This window comes from Rhea pennata, chromosome 15 (assembly GCF_028389875.1).
Source record: "Rhea pennata isolate bPtePen1 chromosome 15, bPtePen1.pri, whole genome shotgun sequence".
NCBI lineage: Eukaryota > Metazoa > Chordata > Aves > Rheiformes > Rheidae > Rhea > Rhea pennata.
In genome coordinates this window covers 14,603,615-14,620,280 of record NC_084677.1, presented here as the reverse complement: position 1 = coordinate 14,620,280, position 16,666 = coordinate 14,603,615, and the positions used below count along the sequence as shown (strand labels likewise).

Sequence of the window (16,666 nt, the reverse complement as noted above, 5' to 3'; positions counted from 1 at the left end):
TGTTTTATTCTAAGTAGCTGTCTTGACAAGTTGCATCTAGGAAGTGTTCAGAGCTCTTCCTCTGTAGCATGGTTTGCTAACTAGTATTCCAGCATTGCTGTGGCTGTGTAAAACAGTGCTAATGGGATGATGATGAGAGGTTTTAGCCTCTGAAACACCCCTAGAGTAGAGGGTTCCCTGATGTTAACCTGGCTCAACTGCTCTTTGATAATGGTATTCTTTGATATTCCTTTTCCCTTTTCTCTTGCATCTACCTAGGGCTCCAGTGACTTCTGTATTAACCCTGATGCCTATGTCTCTAAAGTGGTTGAAGATAATGGAGTGCTTAGTACTGGTAAGTGCTGTCTTGGGACTGGCTTAGGATGGGGTGCTGTGGCTCCAGCTGGCAGGTAGGAGTGTGGCAGTGGCTGAGAATTCAAGACTATGTTTGGAACCCAGAAACTTGTGCACATTGAGAAAAGCAGATGTGTGTGGAGATCTGGAAAGTCATCTTCCCAAGAAAGCTCTTTCCAAAGAATAATTTCTGCCACAGTCAGAAGTACATACGTGAATGTTTTGTCAAAGAGCTTTTTGAGTCTGTCTTCTGCCTTGCCCTTAGGTGGAAATAACTGATAAGATGGAACAACAAAAATCCCTGGATTATTTTTCTTTAAATGTAGCATCCTTGATCTTGTTACTGCTCTCTGCATGACAGAATTCTGGCAATAGCAGTGTGCAGTATGAGTTGTCTTTTTAAAAACATTCTCTTGGGTTTATATTCATGGAACCTAATATATTTATTCTGATATTTGTTACTATATTTATGTAATTTTTCCCCCTATGGTGGCTATAAATAGGAGTATTTTAAAAACTAATTTAAAGGGTGAATGAACTGAAACAGCAGCAGAGAGAAGTATGGCTTTCCTTTTCTGTTATAAATGCGATATTTTGACGCTTTTATTTACCCTTTTCCATTTAAAGCAATGTGCTTTCATCATAGTAGCATCCAACAGAAGCACTGACGAGTCTGAGGTTTGTCACTCCTAATTTAGACTGAACTGATTGGTGAGATGAGGGGTGCTTCCAATTTGGTCCTAATGAGGCAAAACCGGTATTCAAAACTGTCTCAGGGTTTTTTCCTTTTTTTTTTTTTTTGTTTGTTTGTTTTCTGCTTTGCTGACAAAGTAGATTTTTTTTCTCCCTATTCTGTCTCTGCCTGACTGATACTCTCTCTCTAGTTCCATGTATGAAAAAACACAAATAAGCAATGGCACTGGTTTGTGAAAGAAGCCATTTATGTTTCTCTGGTTCTTATTTGTTGCAATCTGAGACTCTTTGCCTTACATTCAGAAGATACAGTGCATTGCCTGCATGTAGCCAAATGTTGCCTCTTACTGTATAACTGATAGAGAATTAGGTATGTAGCTGTGGCTGATGATGCAGGGATTGGAATCAATAAGAAATGTTTATGTCTAGAGGCAGGAATGTAGTATAAGAAATTATATATGGTTGATATTACTCCCTGCAGCTTAGTCTTGGAATGCCTTATTTATTGATTTCTTGGGGAGGAGAGGGGAGAACCAGGCAGCTCAATACAGAGAGATCTTTGTAGCAAAGAAATGCAGTAAGGGAGGACTATTAGTATTTAACACTGTACAAGATGAGAATCTTCTCATGGTTGTGAAGATGACTAAGATGTAGCTTTAGGTACCAGCTAGTCTCATTGATGGAGGTGGTGCACAGGCCAGGGAGGCCAAGGGGAAATACCTGCTTGAGGCTGCCACCAGCTGTGTGCTGTAGTAACCTGATAGCCAGAGTCAGCTTTGTAGCATGTTCAGTAGCAACTAGGTTGACCCTGAGAAATGGAAAAGCTCACCCCTTTATATAACTTCCCTGTTCCATTTGCCTTGACTGCTTAGCTCCTGCAGTGTTTTCCACAGTTAGTATTGCTTGGTAGGAGGCTAGTGTGACTGTTGGCCTGACATTCCTCTCCTTCCTCCTGCTTCCCCCAGCAGGGATGGTCAACTGCTCTTAGTGAGTTAAGACTGTTCTGCCAATGCTGCCAGCTATAACAGTTATTGAGGCTCTGGAAATGACAGTGAATGGGTCAAAGTGAAATGTTGAAGAGGAGGTGCAGGTGTTGTCACAAGCTCGAGCTGGAAGGGTGTCCTCCTCTGTGGGCTGCTGGTGTATCAGCTCTACGCTGTTAGTTGGACGTTTAGTTTTTGTGGGCACCTTCCCATTTTTTAGAAGGAAATTAAACCAATTCCTGAACCTGCTGTCGTACTAGGCGGCTGCATGGGAAGTGGTCAAATGTTCTGTGTTCCCCTGTGGATTTTCATTGCTGTGTCATAGCTTATGCTCAGGAAGCTACGGAAATGGCTCTTGGTCTCCATTGTCGGGAAGGAAAATCATGGCATGAGGACTTAAGTGTGGAATTGTTCAATGACACTTGAATCCCAATAATGGCTACTTAAAAGCATCCTTGAAAGCCTGAAGTAAGTGTTGGTATCCCTTAATGTGCCTGGCTGTAAATTGCAGCAGCTGCTTTTGTGATCATCTATACAGCAACAGCAACAGTCTTGTGAGAGGCAAGGCAGACAGTTGAGAGCAAGAGCCATTACTGTCCTCCTGAAGGAAGCTGTCATGTTTCAAGTTCTGGTTTCTGGTGCACAGACTCTTCATGTTTTTGTTTTGATGCTCACTCTTTGGGTATTGCCCTTGAACATAAATGGCAGTGTAGATAAATGAGACGAGCACTTTAAAATTGCTCCGGCTGGTTTCACCGGAGTGTGTCAGACCATGGACCATTTTGGGAAAGAGATGACTAAGAGAGGATCCAATCTATAAAATCATGAGTGGCAATGAGAAAGGTGAATAGGAATGGGTAGTTACTGTCTTAGAAAACAAAGTCAAATAAAATCAAATAAAAGCATCAAATAAAGCTAGCTCACCCCAGAGGAGATGATGATGCTCTTTCCAGCAGGTTGCTGAGCTCTGAAACTCCTTGTCCAAGACTATGGTGGATTCTGAAAGATTTTGTGCAAGCTGTAGGGGAGGCTCAAAGTCAATGGAAGAAGAATTGGGAATTATATAGATAGACAGCACATTAACCTTGGGAATCTCTTGAGCTGAAAATACGGTGGGGAGAGCACTCCCCTGTTTTTAGTCTTTCCTAGGTGTCTGCTTTCGACCAATGGTAGGCTATGAGATACAGAGCTGGATGCTGGCTTCTTTCTTACTTTTTGTAACAGTTCTTACGTCCTTGTTCTTAAATGTAAAGTAGCCAGAGGCTGCAGTGCTGGTTCAGCTTTTACCGTCAATCAATACTTTGTTATTGTTTTAAAATACATTGTATTATAATATTCCCAGCCCTACACTCTGGCATTCAGACTAGGACTAAGTGATCCAAGTTTGCCTATCTGCACTGTGCTTTTTGTTTGTTTGTTTGTTTTGTTTATTTAGCTGTTTACAGTAGGTTTCCCAGAAAAATAACAGCATATTTTCCTTGGATACTGGGCAACAAATGTATTAATATTCCTTTTTTGTGTATTAATTGCTGTTTACAGATCTAAATAGAACTAATGGAGCTGAGAATAATCCGATTAAGTGCACCATTGTTGTTGCCATGTTTTTAGCTGGAGAGATGTCCTTCTTTTTGTAGATAAAAATGTGCTGCATTTAATAAAAAAGAAAGGGGGGGATGGGGAAGAGGGTGCAGAAAGCCTTAATGCAGATTTCTGGGAGAAGGAGTGACTTAAATCATTTTCCAGAAGAGGCTGATATATGTGTCTAACTCGCCCAGTGTTCATTAATTGAGATAAAGCCAATGGAGTTGAACACTGACTGTATAATCAGCTCCTGCTGCTAGTAAAAAGGCTCGGTGCAGCCAAGATGTTTATTTTCAAAGCAGGAGGCCATCTTCAAGTCTCATTCTTTTTCATTGTTATTATGTTATTATCAAATGACCTACTGAATAAAATTAAACAAAAAGGCGCAATCTGTCTAAACATCAGGAAGAGCTTTCTCCAGATTCTCCTGCTGGAAGTCTGCGTTGTGAACAGACACGAGGTTCACCTGAAGGAACCCCAAACCTCAGGGGATGGGCAGCGGAGCCCTTTACCTCCAATCCAGCCAAGTTTGTCAGGCTGAATGCTGCGGCTTAGCTCCTCAGATAAAGCGGCAAGCGTTCTTGTCGTGCCTGGCCTCCTAATTGGCCTCTCGATGATTCTTTCTCATCTTAGCAGCCCAGAGGAGAACAAACTTGAGGACTGATGCCCTTGCTTTCCTCTCCAGAAGTAAGGTCAGGATGAAACCCTCTCCAGGGAGGGTGCTGTCTGTGCTGTTACTACATGGACTGAACGGGCACCACCGGAAAGAGTTTCTCCAAAGTGCTCTCGAGAGTGCTGCAGAGCTGATGTTGGCATTCAGAAGCTGCGTTTCCCCATGTGGTTTTGTTGAACTGCTGGTTAGTGGAAAGCTTTGGCAGGTAGCACTCGGGCTGGTTAGTTGGTCTGTGCCGAAAACTCATGATGACCGGCCTGATTTCACCAGTACAAGAGTGATGTATATGAGAGAAATACAAACAGCATGCAGATACTGCCCTTTCTGTCAGGCTGTCGCTTCAGGAAAACAAGACTCCTAGTGGAGAATATGTCAGCGTTACCTGGGCAAGAAAAATAAACTGGCCCAGAGTCTCCCTCCTTTGACATGACAGGTGATACACTTCAACTTTCTGCAGTAACTGAACCCAGAAAGATGGTCTCTTCTGGGTGTAAAATGTGAAATGGAAGCCACTTAGCCCTCAGATAGAGATGAAGAATGGCTGGGAAAAGCTGTTCAAGGTGTGGGGATTTTTTTTTCCTTTCTTTCCTTTTTTTTTTTTTTTTTTTTTTTTTTTTTTTTCTTTTTTTAAAAAAAAAACAACTAGGATCTCTTTTTTAAACTGTTTCTGTGCTTGCTCTTTACCCTACAGGCCTCCTTGCTGCCTTTTGGCACATGTAATGCCTTTTTTTGCGTTCTGCTGAGCTTTATGAAATGAATAGTAAGTCTCCATGGTTGCAGAAGCAGTAGGTGGATTCTAGCAGCTGAAGTTGACTCGGGTAGGCTGTTCTACTTTCCTTTCTAGGAAAAACAGACTTTGCAAAAATAAAGCATTTTGGGTGGTTCCCCTCCTTGCCTTCTGCTCGCCCACTGCCTGTGCGCTGGGAGAGTGGGTCAGGAGGACCTGCTGCTGGTCCCAGCAGGCAGAGGCAGCTGCCTCTGTGACCCTACCCAACCCCTCTCCTGCAGACTGCATCTCCTACAGGCCAGTTTCGGAGACTAGATCCAGCCTTCAGGAATTTTCCTTAAGAGGAAAATGCATCAGAAAAGTAATTCTAGAGAGTGGCTAGAGCTGTTAGTAGTGTGCAAATGAGGGCTAGTAGAGCTGTTTTCTGGACAGAAATGTGAAATTTTCAAAGTGCTGTCACAGGACAGCCCTTTACCAGGTTTGAAACCAGCAAGGGTTATAGTGCTTGCTGCTCTCTTCTCTTTCCCTGCATCATGGTGTGAAGGCTGGGGGTCAGGCTTCACTATCTTACTGGCACAGGTTAACTTTAAGACAGCTTCACTGCCTCTTGCAGTATTAATTTTAAATTGCCACAGCTATCTGTGCACTGTTCAGTGCAGGGTAAAGCTAATCCTGCTGGCGTTGCCATTTTAGAAAGCACATTTTGTATATGGAGTGCATCACTTGTCAGCTGCAATGCAACGGCTCATGTTGATGTTACCTTCCCAGAGAGTCAAGCGAGGGAAACATTCACTACACTGCTTTTTACTTCACTTGTAACCAGGTAGTGTTTGATACTGGGCCCACAACTTGCAAAACATGATGATATTGGGAACTCTCATCTGTAGCCTACCCACTCGAGGATGACCTAGAAGGCCCTGAAAAGAAGTTTCTGAAGCCGTATGTTAGCAGTGTATCATGCAACTTAACGCACTGTAAAGGTGATGTAAACTTAGTACTACCATGGGAGCCTATGAGAGATTTTTAGTGGCTCATTGGTTTAAAATAAATAAATGACAACACCAGAGCCCCTTTAGGTCACAGAATGTGATGCTGTGGAGTGCTGTTACTGTGATCTTCTGTCAGTACAGGGGCTCTTTAACCCATTTTTCCATAGCCATTTTGCATGATTTATGGGCCTGGGAGGAGCAATCCTTTCCTTGGCTCCATAACTGTGCACAGTAGTTTGTGTGGTCTCCTCAAAGTGAGGCCCACAAAGCAGTTTTTGCTGCTCTCCTGTTTGCCTGGATTTTGCTAATTGCTGTTTAGAGGCTTGGCTGAGTGAGAGACGGAAGTCATCGTGGAGAAAGATTTGGCGGCTCGGGGCTGGGGGGCGGGGGGAAGATGGAGCAGCTGGCAGAAGCTGCCCCAAAGTAGGCTAATGAATTATAAATAACAGCTGTCAGGTTGCATTGGCAGTGTACAGGAGCTGACAGTCTGTGTTGTACCACTTGGTCTCCAGCGTGTAGGCTTGCCGAAAGGTGCATGCAATATTTATGGGAAGTGCGGCAGGCTCGGAATACAGTCAGGTCTGCTTTCTTAACAATCCCGCTGGCTTGTGGCTGTGCGTTTGGCTGATTTCTGAGTTGGGACTGTTTAGAATACCTTTGTAACCCAGATCATGCATTCCTGAAAGTCATAGAGAGGAGATTAAAAAGAATGGAAAAAGCTGGGGGGAGGAATGCATAGCAGATGTATGTTTTGGGGCCTTTGTTGTCTCTACTGAGCAAACTTCACCCTTTCTAGAGCTGTGTCAGCTCAGCAGAAATAATATGAAAAGGAATTGTAAATGTTTGAGAATGAATCTGAAGGTATTGGGAAAACTAAACCTCTCACAGAACTCTATCCTTCTACAGTCTTATCGAGGACAACAGGAGAGAGTCTTGGTATTTTGAATTTGCATGTGCTGACTTCCTCCATTCAGCAGGCATAGGATTACAGAGGGCTCAGGAGAGCTCCCAGCTGATTTCATACCCCTCGAATAAGGAGAAGTGGAAGTGTGTTTTCAAGCCTAGGAACAGGTGATGCAGTGAGCAGAGCAGTTTCACTGTCATGCTTATCTGGAAGCAGCTGGGGATGCAACTTTTCCAACCAAGTCTTCAGTGTACTGTGATTACTGATACAACTGCTGAGTATTAAGGCTCTTGGGATATTATAAGCAAATGATCTGAGGTCCCTTGAACAGGGTAACGTGTTTCTAGTACCCTGATGCAAGAGCTTTCATCCCTGATCAGTGCAGGAAATAACCTTTTTTGCCTAAGTCAAAGATGCAAAATAAATTACTAATTCTTATAATTAGTCTAATTCAAGCCTTCTGGTTAAAATTTAATTACATGCAAGTGACATCAGACAAAAAACAGATTACTCATTCATCCCTAATATTCTTCAGAAGGACAATAATCTGTTTTACTTTTCATTTCTTTCCCCCAGCAGATCGCATGTTGTTGTTTGCTTTCAAAGCGATACCATTTTTAGGAAATTATCTTACTGAAAGCTATGACTTTCTTGAATCGAGAGTGAGTGCTTATGTTTTTCTACAGAACACTGCCTAAAACCAGTCTCTCTTTGGAGCATGACAGAATAAACTCTGGCTGCAAAGTTTTTTTTGGTTTGGGTTTTCTTTTTTCTTTTTTTTTTTTTTTTCCACCTGTAATCTTGTCTATTTAGAGAGCAGTACATTCAGCATTGTGTAGAGGGAGGATATGGGAGTGCATTTGCACCTCCTTTGGCCCAATGATGTGCCTCCACAGATGTTTTTGATAACAGCCTGTATATACATCACTGTAAAAGGTTCATGCTACTGCCTCTCCTGTGCTAGTACTTTTTAGCTGTGTACTGAGCTAGGTGGGGAACCGCACAGGCTCAGAGTTAAGTTCTCTCTTTGCTGGCTACCCCAGGCAGCAGTGGTACCTCTGGTTGCTTACGGAGACCGTGGAATGGTATTCTAATGCTCAGAAGTTGCAGAGATTAAATCTCCGGTTGGACTTCTTGCAGCATAAGATCTTGTCTCGTTGTTATGCTGTAAATACTGTTGGCTTCTAAAGACAGCTTTTTTTTTTTTTTTTTATGACTCACCTAACTCTGTAAGTGGGAACAGTACCATTAATTTCACTATTTTTTTAAAAAAGAAAAAGATAGAAAAAAACTTTTATCCTCAAAGGTAGCTTACATCTCTTTTCTACTCTGAACCATGCTCTGTAATCCTACGTGGAGAGAGGGAAATGATTCCATTTATATTGCGTTCTCATTTTGGTTATTGCTTTCAGAACTTAACACCTCCCTTGTGGCAACCATAACAAGGTGCAAAGCTGGAACAACATACCTGGCATGACTTTCTTTTGTTTTGTTTTGGTAGATACTCTCCGCTATTACATTACCTGCAGTGCTGGATACCCCAACCCTTTCCAGCAGGTGAGTCTAAGTGTCCTAGCTCCCCTCACTCTCTCCTGCATCCAGCTTCTCAAAGGGGATAGGTTAAACACTTAATGCCATTTCACAGCAAGCTACAAGGAATTAACTTCAAGGTGCACTCCATGTGTTGGTAAAGGTTTGGTAGCTACTTTCAAGCTGTGCAAAAAGTGGCACTGTGATTTAGTGAGCAGTGATTTCTCCATCTTTCACTACCTGCATAGCTTTGGGTGAGGCCTTCCCAGGAGGGGCCTGTGTGTGATGTGGTGAGAATAATGGCTTTTTTCATGGTATCTCCTGTTTACATGGCACTCTTCTAAGAGCAGAGACATGAAGCCAACATACCCACAATTAAAGCCAGGGTAGGAGACTACCTACTGCCTGCTTTGAATCTCTTGGAGGTTCTTTTGTGTTAAACAGTGGCAACACTCCCATCCACTCCCAAAATGCAACTACCTCTTGGGGGGGAGAGAGCGAGTCTCACATACGCCTCTTAAATCCCTTGGATGTTTAAGGTTTTGTATCCTGATGCATAAACGTGAGTCATGTTATTCTTCTGTGTGGGGGCTGAGGAACAGCACCCGGGCCCATCCCAAACATTTTGCCATGAGTATCAGAGACAGAATGAGCCTACACCACCCACCATTCAGTAGACACCAGCTGCTTCACAATTTACATTTAGGATTTTTTTTTTGAATTGTGTCATGTTCTCTTTTAAAGGGTGGAGGGAAAACTCTCAAATCTGTGGTATGATGCACCATTGTCATCAGTTGCATTTCTGGTTGTTCAATACGCAGTCTGTCATGCTATTGCATGTGAAATTCCCATGGATGCTTTAGTGGGATGTCAGGACTGCACCCACATATAAACAACTTTAACTACTTTTGATACACTTGCTTTGGTAGAAAAATCCAACTGTGCTCTGTGGTGGGAGCATGAATACTTTGCATCTCTTCTTTCTCCTCCTACTCTGTCTTGGAACCCTTGAACTAGCCCCAGCTCTTTTTTGCCTCCCCCCACCCTTTTCTGTCTGTACTTTTCCTGGCTGGTTAAAGTTAAACCAGCTGTACTGGAACTGAACATCTGGCTCTTGTAACTTTGTCTCCAGAGTTGAGAATCTTTGATTGTACCATTCATACAGATAATGCTTCAATATTTGGGAGCAAGATTTAAGTCTTATTTCCTAGGAATTCTGTTGGTGCACATGGCCTCTGTTGCTGCTTAGCACTGAGACATTGTGTTTTGTATTGAGTAGAAGCTGTCAGGAAGTCACAAAGCTCTGGTGGAAATGCAAGATGATGTTATGGAACTCATGCGGTCAGCGAGCAGAGAGCACCCCACCTCCAAGGTAACTCACCTCAGTCTTGCTTTCCCTGTGCTTTCTGGCTTTGCTTAAGTTGTAAAAACCCCCAAATCAGCTCCTGCAAAGCCCTTTCTTTGCAATAATCTCTAACTTGTTGCTTACAGGAGTATCTTACTCGGATCCAGGAAGTTTTAAATTCAACAGAGATCAACTTGCAGCAGCTGACAGCTCTAGTAGACTGTCGGAGTCTGCATTTGGTGAGTTACCTGGTAATTTGGCTCCAGCTAAAAATAAATGAAGGGGATGTAGAGCCTCTAGCATACCGATTATTTTGAAGATTCAAAAATTCAAAGCAGTTCACAACAGCTTTTCTGACTTTCTCCAGCAGAAAGGAGGATGGGAATTTGGATCAAGTTAAATTTGTGTTTTAGTGTTAAAACAGCAGTGCAGGAAACTGGATAACATGCCTTTATACATCTGCAAGCTGCAGCATTAAGGTTTCCGGGATCTTTAATTTGTTTCCATAGCCCTGGGCTTGTTGTCTTTCCCATGTAAAGCTGCAGTATAGCATGACCTGACTGTTGTCCTAGCTATATCTTTGAAGACAGAGATATGAATAGTCTGTGCTTGTGTTCTTGGGCAATGGGACACAGTGAAGGAGCTGAGAGGTTTAATGAAAAATGTGATATATTTAATTTGGTAGATAAGCCTATCTTGGCTTTCCCTCCTCCCTTCTTATTATATAGAGTTGGAAATATTCCCATCTCTGTATCTGAGCTGGGGTTTTTGAGGGGAAATACAAGTTGGGTCAGCTTATGAAAAAACTCTTGAGGTCCCTGACATAAAATAGGAACAGACTCTGGAAAAGGGACTATGAAGTCTTAAGTTTCTTCAGAGATAATCCTGGGGGAAGGACTCTTTAATTAGAAATCAATGTTAACTGTCTAGTGATCAGGAACCTCTGCTTATTTCTCTCTCCAGGATTACGTCCAGGCTCTGACAGGCTTTTGCTATGATGGAGTGGAAGGCCTCATCTACCTGGTTCTCTTCTCCTTTGTCACAGCCCTCATGTTCAGTTCCATTGTGTGCAGTGTCCCACACACTTGGCAGCAAAAGAGGTATAGAGAGGGGTTAGCTCCTGTTGTGTTGTAGAGCTCTTCACTAATGAAGACTGGCTATTGGATTTGTGCCTGTGAGCATCTGGAGCTCTTTTCCCGTATGCTCCCAGGAGCATGCGGGATGAGAGTCTTTAAGCACAGGTCCAACATAAAAAGAAATGCTGGCTTTTACTTTGGCTGTGGTTGATTTTTACATCTGTACCTTATTGTACTGGAATTATCTGTGCAGAGTATTCAGTTCACTGTAGGATTATGAGTCAAGTTAGAGATGAATAATGGTAGCTGTAGGGGGAGGTAATGGCTGAAATATGTGCTGTCTCTGAAATATCTATTCTCTTGCATCGTTTCATGAGGCATTTGTTCTAGTATGGGGAAGAGGTTTGGAACGAGAAGTAGTGCAATCTTACTATTTTTGGCTTTGCTGACACTGGGGCAACTGGCTTGCATAGCTAACATGAACTGGGAATGGTCTGGTTTGCAATAGCATGGGCAGACGAGAAACATGCTGATTTGTGGTGATCACATAACTACAGAGTTGTTTGGAACTAGTGTTAGTGATGGTAACCAGGCTGATCAGTAAGCCTTGAGGTAATCTTCCTAGGGCATTGTTGGCCGGCTGCTGCACCACATGCTGCTACAACATAGCTTCATTGAGCTTTCTATTCCTGTAGAACAACTGTAGACTTTGCAGCAAATGCTCTTCTGTGATCCTAAATATGATTTTTGTGGTCTAAGCCCAGGCTCAAGGTGGAAAGTAAAATGGAACATCCTGAACAATAGCAGGAAGCCTGGGACCGCTAGGTCTGCTTTGCCCACGGAGGAGGCCTTTGGAAACGCGTCAAAATAGCACTTAAGAAAATGGCTGGTTTCCTTACCTCTTCCACAGGCACCTGCATTATCAAGAAGAGGATAGTAGTCTGCCTGTTTGAGAAGAAAGGTTTATGCAGTGACTTCCCTCTTGTGCTCCCTACCACGTGGACTCCTGCTCTCTCTGCCAATCCCAGCAGGCTCAGGCTGCTGCTGTGAACTGAGGAATTCCCTCTTGCACTCTCTGGAGCACCATCTCTTCCCTTGCTTCCCTCAGGGAGGTGAAGGATGTAATACTTTCTTGCCTGTAAGAGACACTGCCAGCTGTCATTCCCTGAATAAATCTTCAGTGCCACCTTGTGGTACAGAAACTGCCGGTGATGGTCGAGATGTTACAGCTGTGTCCCTGCTGTCTGCCTCAATATTCACTGCCGACTACAAGCAACAAAATGTTCCCTGTAGAACATTTTACTAGCTTTGTCCAGCATCACTAATATGTGTTTCAAATATTGGTGCTCCATAATTAAGGAAGATAAAATAATAGCATACATGACACAGTAGGGACAAGAGAATACTGTGGGAAGAATCGAAGGAACCAGCAGGCAAACAGCACTGTTCTGCATTAAATTGATTTAAATCCTGACATTTTTGAGAGAAGAAAACCTCCGGACACAAAAGTTGAAATTAAGACTACACACTGACTTCAGTAATTTTGTTATAAGCTGAAGTAGGCCCTGTGTAACAATCGTGGCAGGTTGGAGAGGTCTACAGCAGTGGAATACTGTGGTCTTAAAAGCCCTTTGGACATCATTGCAAGAAATGGAAGGGCACAGATTGCAGCTTTGAAGGATGCTTTCTGTAGGATGCATGGCGCTATCTCCCCACTGCCTCCTTTACATGTTTAAAAAAAAATGCTGTTTATTTTAGGACATGTCCCCATCCTTTGATTATGTGACTAGGTAGTTGCAGAACTGTGCTGTCTGCCAAGCTCTGAGAAGCGTGTAGGGAGACTGTAAGGGATCTTGCAGTCTGAAAATCCAGATGGTGCCTGTGGGAGGTCTGAGTCACTGACTGTGATGTAGGCTGTGTTTAACACTGCCACACTGAGGCATCCTGAATGGGTGTAAGTGTGGAGGTGTGGAAGATGGTTGGGAGGTTCCTAGGATTACCATGGTTTCCTGTAAACCCCACTTGTGTGGTAATTGTAGGGTTCTAGGAGGAACTTTTTTTCCTTCTTGCAGAAGCTCGGATGATGATGGGGAAGAAGAATCAGCTGCTCAAGGGAATAGACAAACACATGATAATCTTTACAGAGTGCACATGCCCAGCCTCTATAGCTGTGGGAGTAGTTATGGCAGTGAGACCAGCATTCCAGCAGCAGCACACACAGTCAGCAATGCTCCTGTCACAGAGTACATGTGAGTATCCCAAGAAGAAGGCCATATTGCAACTTGCCTGGGTTGCTTCACTCTGATTTTATTGCAGCTAAGAAAACTTACTGCAAGGGTGGCACTTCTGACCAAGCAGCAGAAGTGATAAGAGATTCTGTCTGAAATGTCAAAAGGCACATTTTCCTGTTGCTCCTGGGACAATGGAATTGCTTCAAAGCAGTGCGTTAGGAAGGATTGTGTTAGGCAGGTTACTCAAAAATGTGAACTGCTTTGTACTGCAGGGTTTAGAAATCTGTCTACAGAGAAAAGGAGGTAAAGTTTTGTACAGGCTACTAATTACACAATGATGCTGATTCCCAGAAGATTTGATTCTTCAGCTAGAGCAGGTGTGCCAGAGGATTTTAAGCCTCCTGAGAGACTGAGAGCCATGACCAAATCTGCAGGCTGTGTCCTTTCATGGTATCTGAGGTCAGCTCTGACATTTGTTGGAATATGGAGCAACATAGTTCAGCTGAGACCTTCAGAGCTTTCTCCAGAAGTGCTTCACGCTGATCACACTTTGATTACATTCAAGGCCCATCTTGTTTGGGCTGGCACATCGGGTTTTTTCTTCCTCTTAGGCTTTGTCCTTATTTTATCACCTTTTCTGCAGCTTGGCAGTTCTGCCTCAGCCAGGAGTCAGATTTCACACAAACCTTTTTTAAAATCACTTGACATGATCCAACATGGGTCTTTCAGAGTGAGAGTATAAGAGTGTGCTTAATCTGAGGGAAAAAAAAATGCTAGCTTTGTGCCCTTGACTGAAAAGGGAACGCACCTGGCCTGGAGGGAGACTGAACTGATATAATAGATCTGAGGGGGTGTGTGCTCCGTCCCATATCGCTGTCAGAGACCTTTCCCAGAGAAGTGTCGCACATACCCCGGTTACCATGTGTGTCTTCCTTTCCTAGGAGCCAGAATGCAAATTTCCAGAACCCCCGCTGCGAGAATACCCCGCTCATTGGCCGTGAGTCCCCACCTCCCTCAGTAAGTCTCTCTTCACTGCTCCTCTCTGCTTCAGCAACTTTGGGGAATACGCATTTACCACTCTGGTATACTCTGAAGGGAGCTGATTGTGCAGCCAAACAGGATCTGGCCCATAAATGGCAGCAACTTTAATAGACAAGCTATATTTCACCTGCCATGGAGAAAAGAACCCCAGTATGCTACTTTGGGCATTGTTATAAAGATGACAAAAACTAAATTTATTGACATTGATAATCCTGTGGGCCCAGTCCTGCCTCCACTGAATCGCATGAGTATCTTGGTGGGTGACTTCAGCAAGATGATTCACTTGCATGCGGTAACTTGCTATCTGTGACACTCATTCCTCAAGTTTAAAAGAAACTTCTTAAAACAGTAAATTCAGAGTTATTGCTGAACCTCTCTCCTTAATCTGCCCTACAGAGATAATAAGATGAAACTTGTATTTTTTTTTTTGAGATTTATTTTTTAATCTTTTTTTTAACAGCTCTTTTACTTTCTTTAGAATCTATTTTTGTATTTAATTTCCTATGGAGGAAAAAAAAATCTTTCATGGAAGGTTTTGGCATTTGAAGTGGCCTGGTAGCCCTTTCTATATGCTGGATAAAATACAGGCTTGCCTTGATGTGTGTGTAAGGAGTAGATGAGTCTTGCCCTCCTTCATGGGATCCTGTAAACCTTACTTACACCAGATCTTGGAGAACGTGCCATCATCGCAGTGCTGACTGACTTGGTGGTGTGGTTGCAGACGATGAATAGTAGCATGTTTCAAAGCAGCCAGTCTTTGGGTATAGATAGAGAAAATATACTCTGTGATGTTCTGTTCTGTTTCATTATGAGGGGAAGGAAGAGGAGATTGGAGGATGAAGGAGCAGGAACTGTGGTGAAGGGGAAACATCACATTCATTTTTTCACTTCAGTATGACCAGTTCATCTTGCCTTAGAGCGAAGTGATGGACCAGAGAGTCGATCCTTGTCTTTATGTTTGGCCAGACCTCTTGCAACCTTCTTAGAAATAGAGAGTTTTTCCTGATCCCTGGTGTTCTGAATGCAAGCTCTGGTAGTACTATGTGCTTTCAGCCCTGAGACAGTCTTCGCGAGAAGAGCTGACGTGTTGCGCACAGTGCAGTGTGGCAAACGCTTGCTTTCCTGCTGACGTTTCCTGTTTTAGGAAGGGCACTGTCCTTGTGGCACTGCTGAGGCATATGCTCGTTCAGTGTCTACGTCAAGGTCCTGCCTCCCCTATTCCTACAGCTCTTCTGCTTCAGAAACAGCACACTCTCTTCCACAGGGGCTTTAGTTACCAACAGGTTCCCTACTTTATTAGTAACTGTCTGCATTAGTGACCCTGAGGGAGGATCTGAGTCCTGATGCCTTACTGGTTTCTGAGAGGAGATAAAGATGACAGGTTTTTCAGAGGAACTTGACTTAGAAATTGTCAGTATGGGCTGTGAGGAAGTGTAGAAGCTGGGGAGGAGATTACATCACTGCTCCCATGTAGACAACGGGAGCTTCTCCCTAGTCAAAGCAAGGATCAGGCTATAGGATAAGTGAGTTTTCTAGAGAGAAATACTGATCATAGATGGGCAGTTGAGAGAAGAAAAATGTCTATTGTCCTGCCACATTGGCAGGCAGCAGGGAGAGGGACTTTTCTGGGGTTTTTGTACTGAGTTCTCCACAGTAGGTAGCCGAGACCATTCTGAGGTGGAAGAACTTGCAAGACCTGATCTTAGCAAATAATCTGTGGAGGGAGAGAGATAAAAAGAGAATACAGATGCTCATGTGCATGCCCCTCTTGGGGATAGGGAGGCGGGATAGCCATCCAAATAGAGTAAAGACAGAGCTGATCTATTCCATACAGCTTTATTTCTGAGAACAGATGGTGAAAACTAAGACGTGATGATCCTGCTGCATTGTATGTCTGTTACTTTTCCTGGCTTTTTGTTCGTTTGTTTGATTTTTTTTTTTTTTTTTCCTCCTTCTCGCATTCCTTCTGTTTTCTCCTTCTTGCCTCAGGGCTATTCCCTTAGGATTGTAGAGCCCACCTTGTCACTGACACACACCACAGCATTTCACTTGCTTGCACTGTGTTTTTCATGCACGTTGAGGCTGCACTCTCTTTTTCTCTCTTTTTCTTGCGTCATCACAGTTGTATTTGGCTGCCATGGACAGTAGCAGCCATATGAGCTGGCAGCTTAAGCCCTCGGACAGTGCACGGACATACTGGTAACAGCGCCCGCAAATGGAACAGGTACTGATAAAAAGGTCCTTCTTGCTCAACCCTTTCTCCACTCCAGACCACTCCCTTCATCCCTGCACTGTTTATCCCAGGCCAGTGCCTTTTATTTCTTCACATTCCTTCCCTCTGCACCTCCCACCCCATTCCCTCCTGCCAGGGGTTATAATTAATCAGTTTTGCTCTGCTGCAGACTCAAGGAGCAGTATCAACCTTGGAAAGGCTTCTGGTGCGCGTTATGATGGTTAGAGGCCCATGCCTCACAAAGGCAAGCCAAACTCAAGGCTGCTTTAACTTGGAGTCCACATTTGAGAGCAGCTTGAATGCTTAGGACTGAGAAACATTCAAATG

General features: G+C 43.5%; 1 protein-coding gene across 2 annotated transcripts in view; it reads left to right on the top strand.

The window, feature by feature from the left end:
* TTYH3 (tweety family member 3) overlaps positions 1-16,666 on the top strand; it is an 80,144-nt gene that overhangs the window by 54,510 nt on the left and 8,968 nt on the right. For both annotated transcript variants that reach the window (XM_062588110.1, XM_062588111.1), the window contains exons 7-13: positions 259-334; positions 8,385-8,440; positions 9,693-9,785; positions 9,905-9,997; positions 10,722-10,858; positions 12,907-13,083; positions 14,007-14,082. In XM_062588110.1, coding sequence (XP_062444094.1) covers positions 259-334; positions 8,385-8,440; positions 9,693-9,785; positions 9,905-9,997; positions 10,722-10,858; positions 12,907-13,083; positions 14,007-14,082 — 708 coding nt within the window. The remainder of the gene's footprint in view (positions 1-258; positions 335-8,384; positions 8,441-9,692; positions 9,786-9,904; positions 9,998-10,721; positions 10,859-12,906; positions 13,084-14,006; positions 14,083-16,666) is intronic.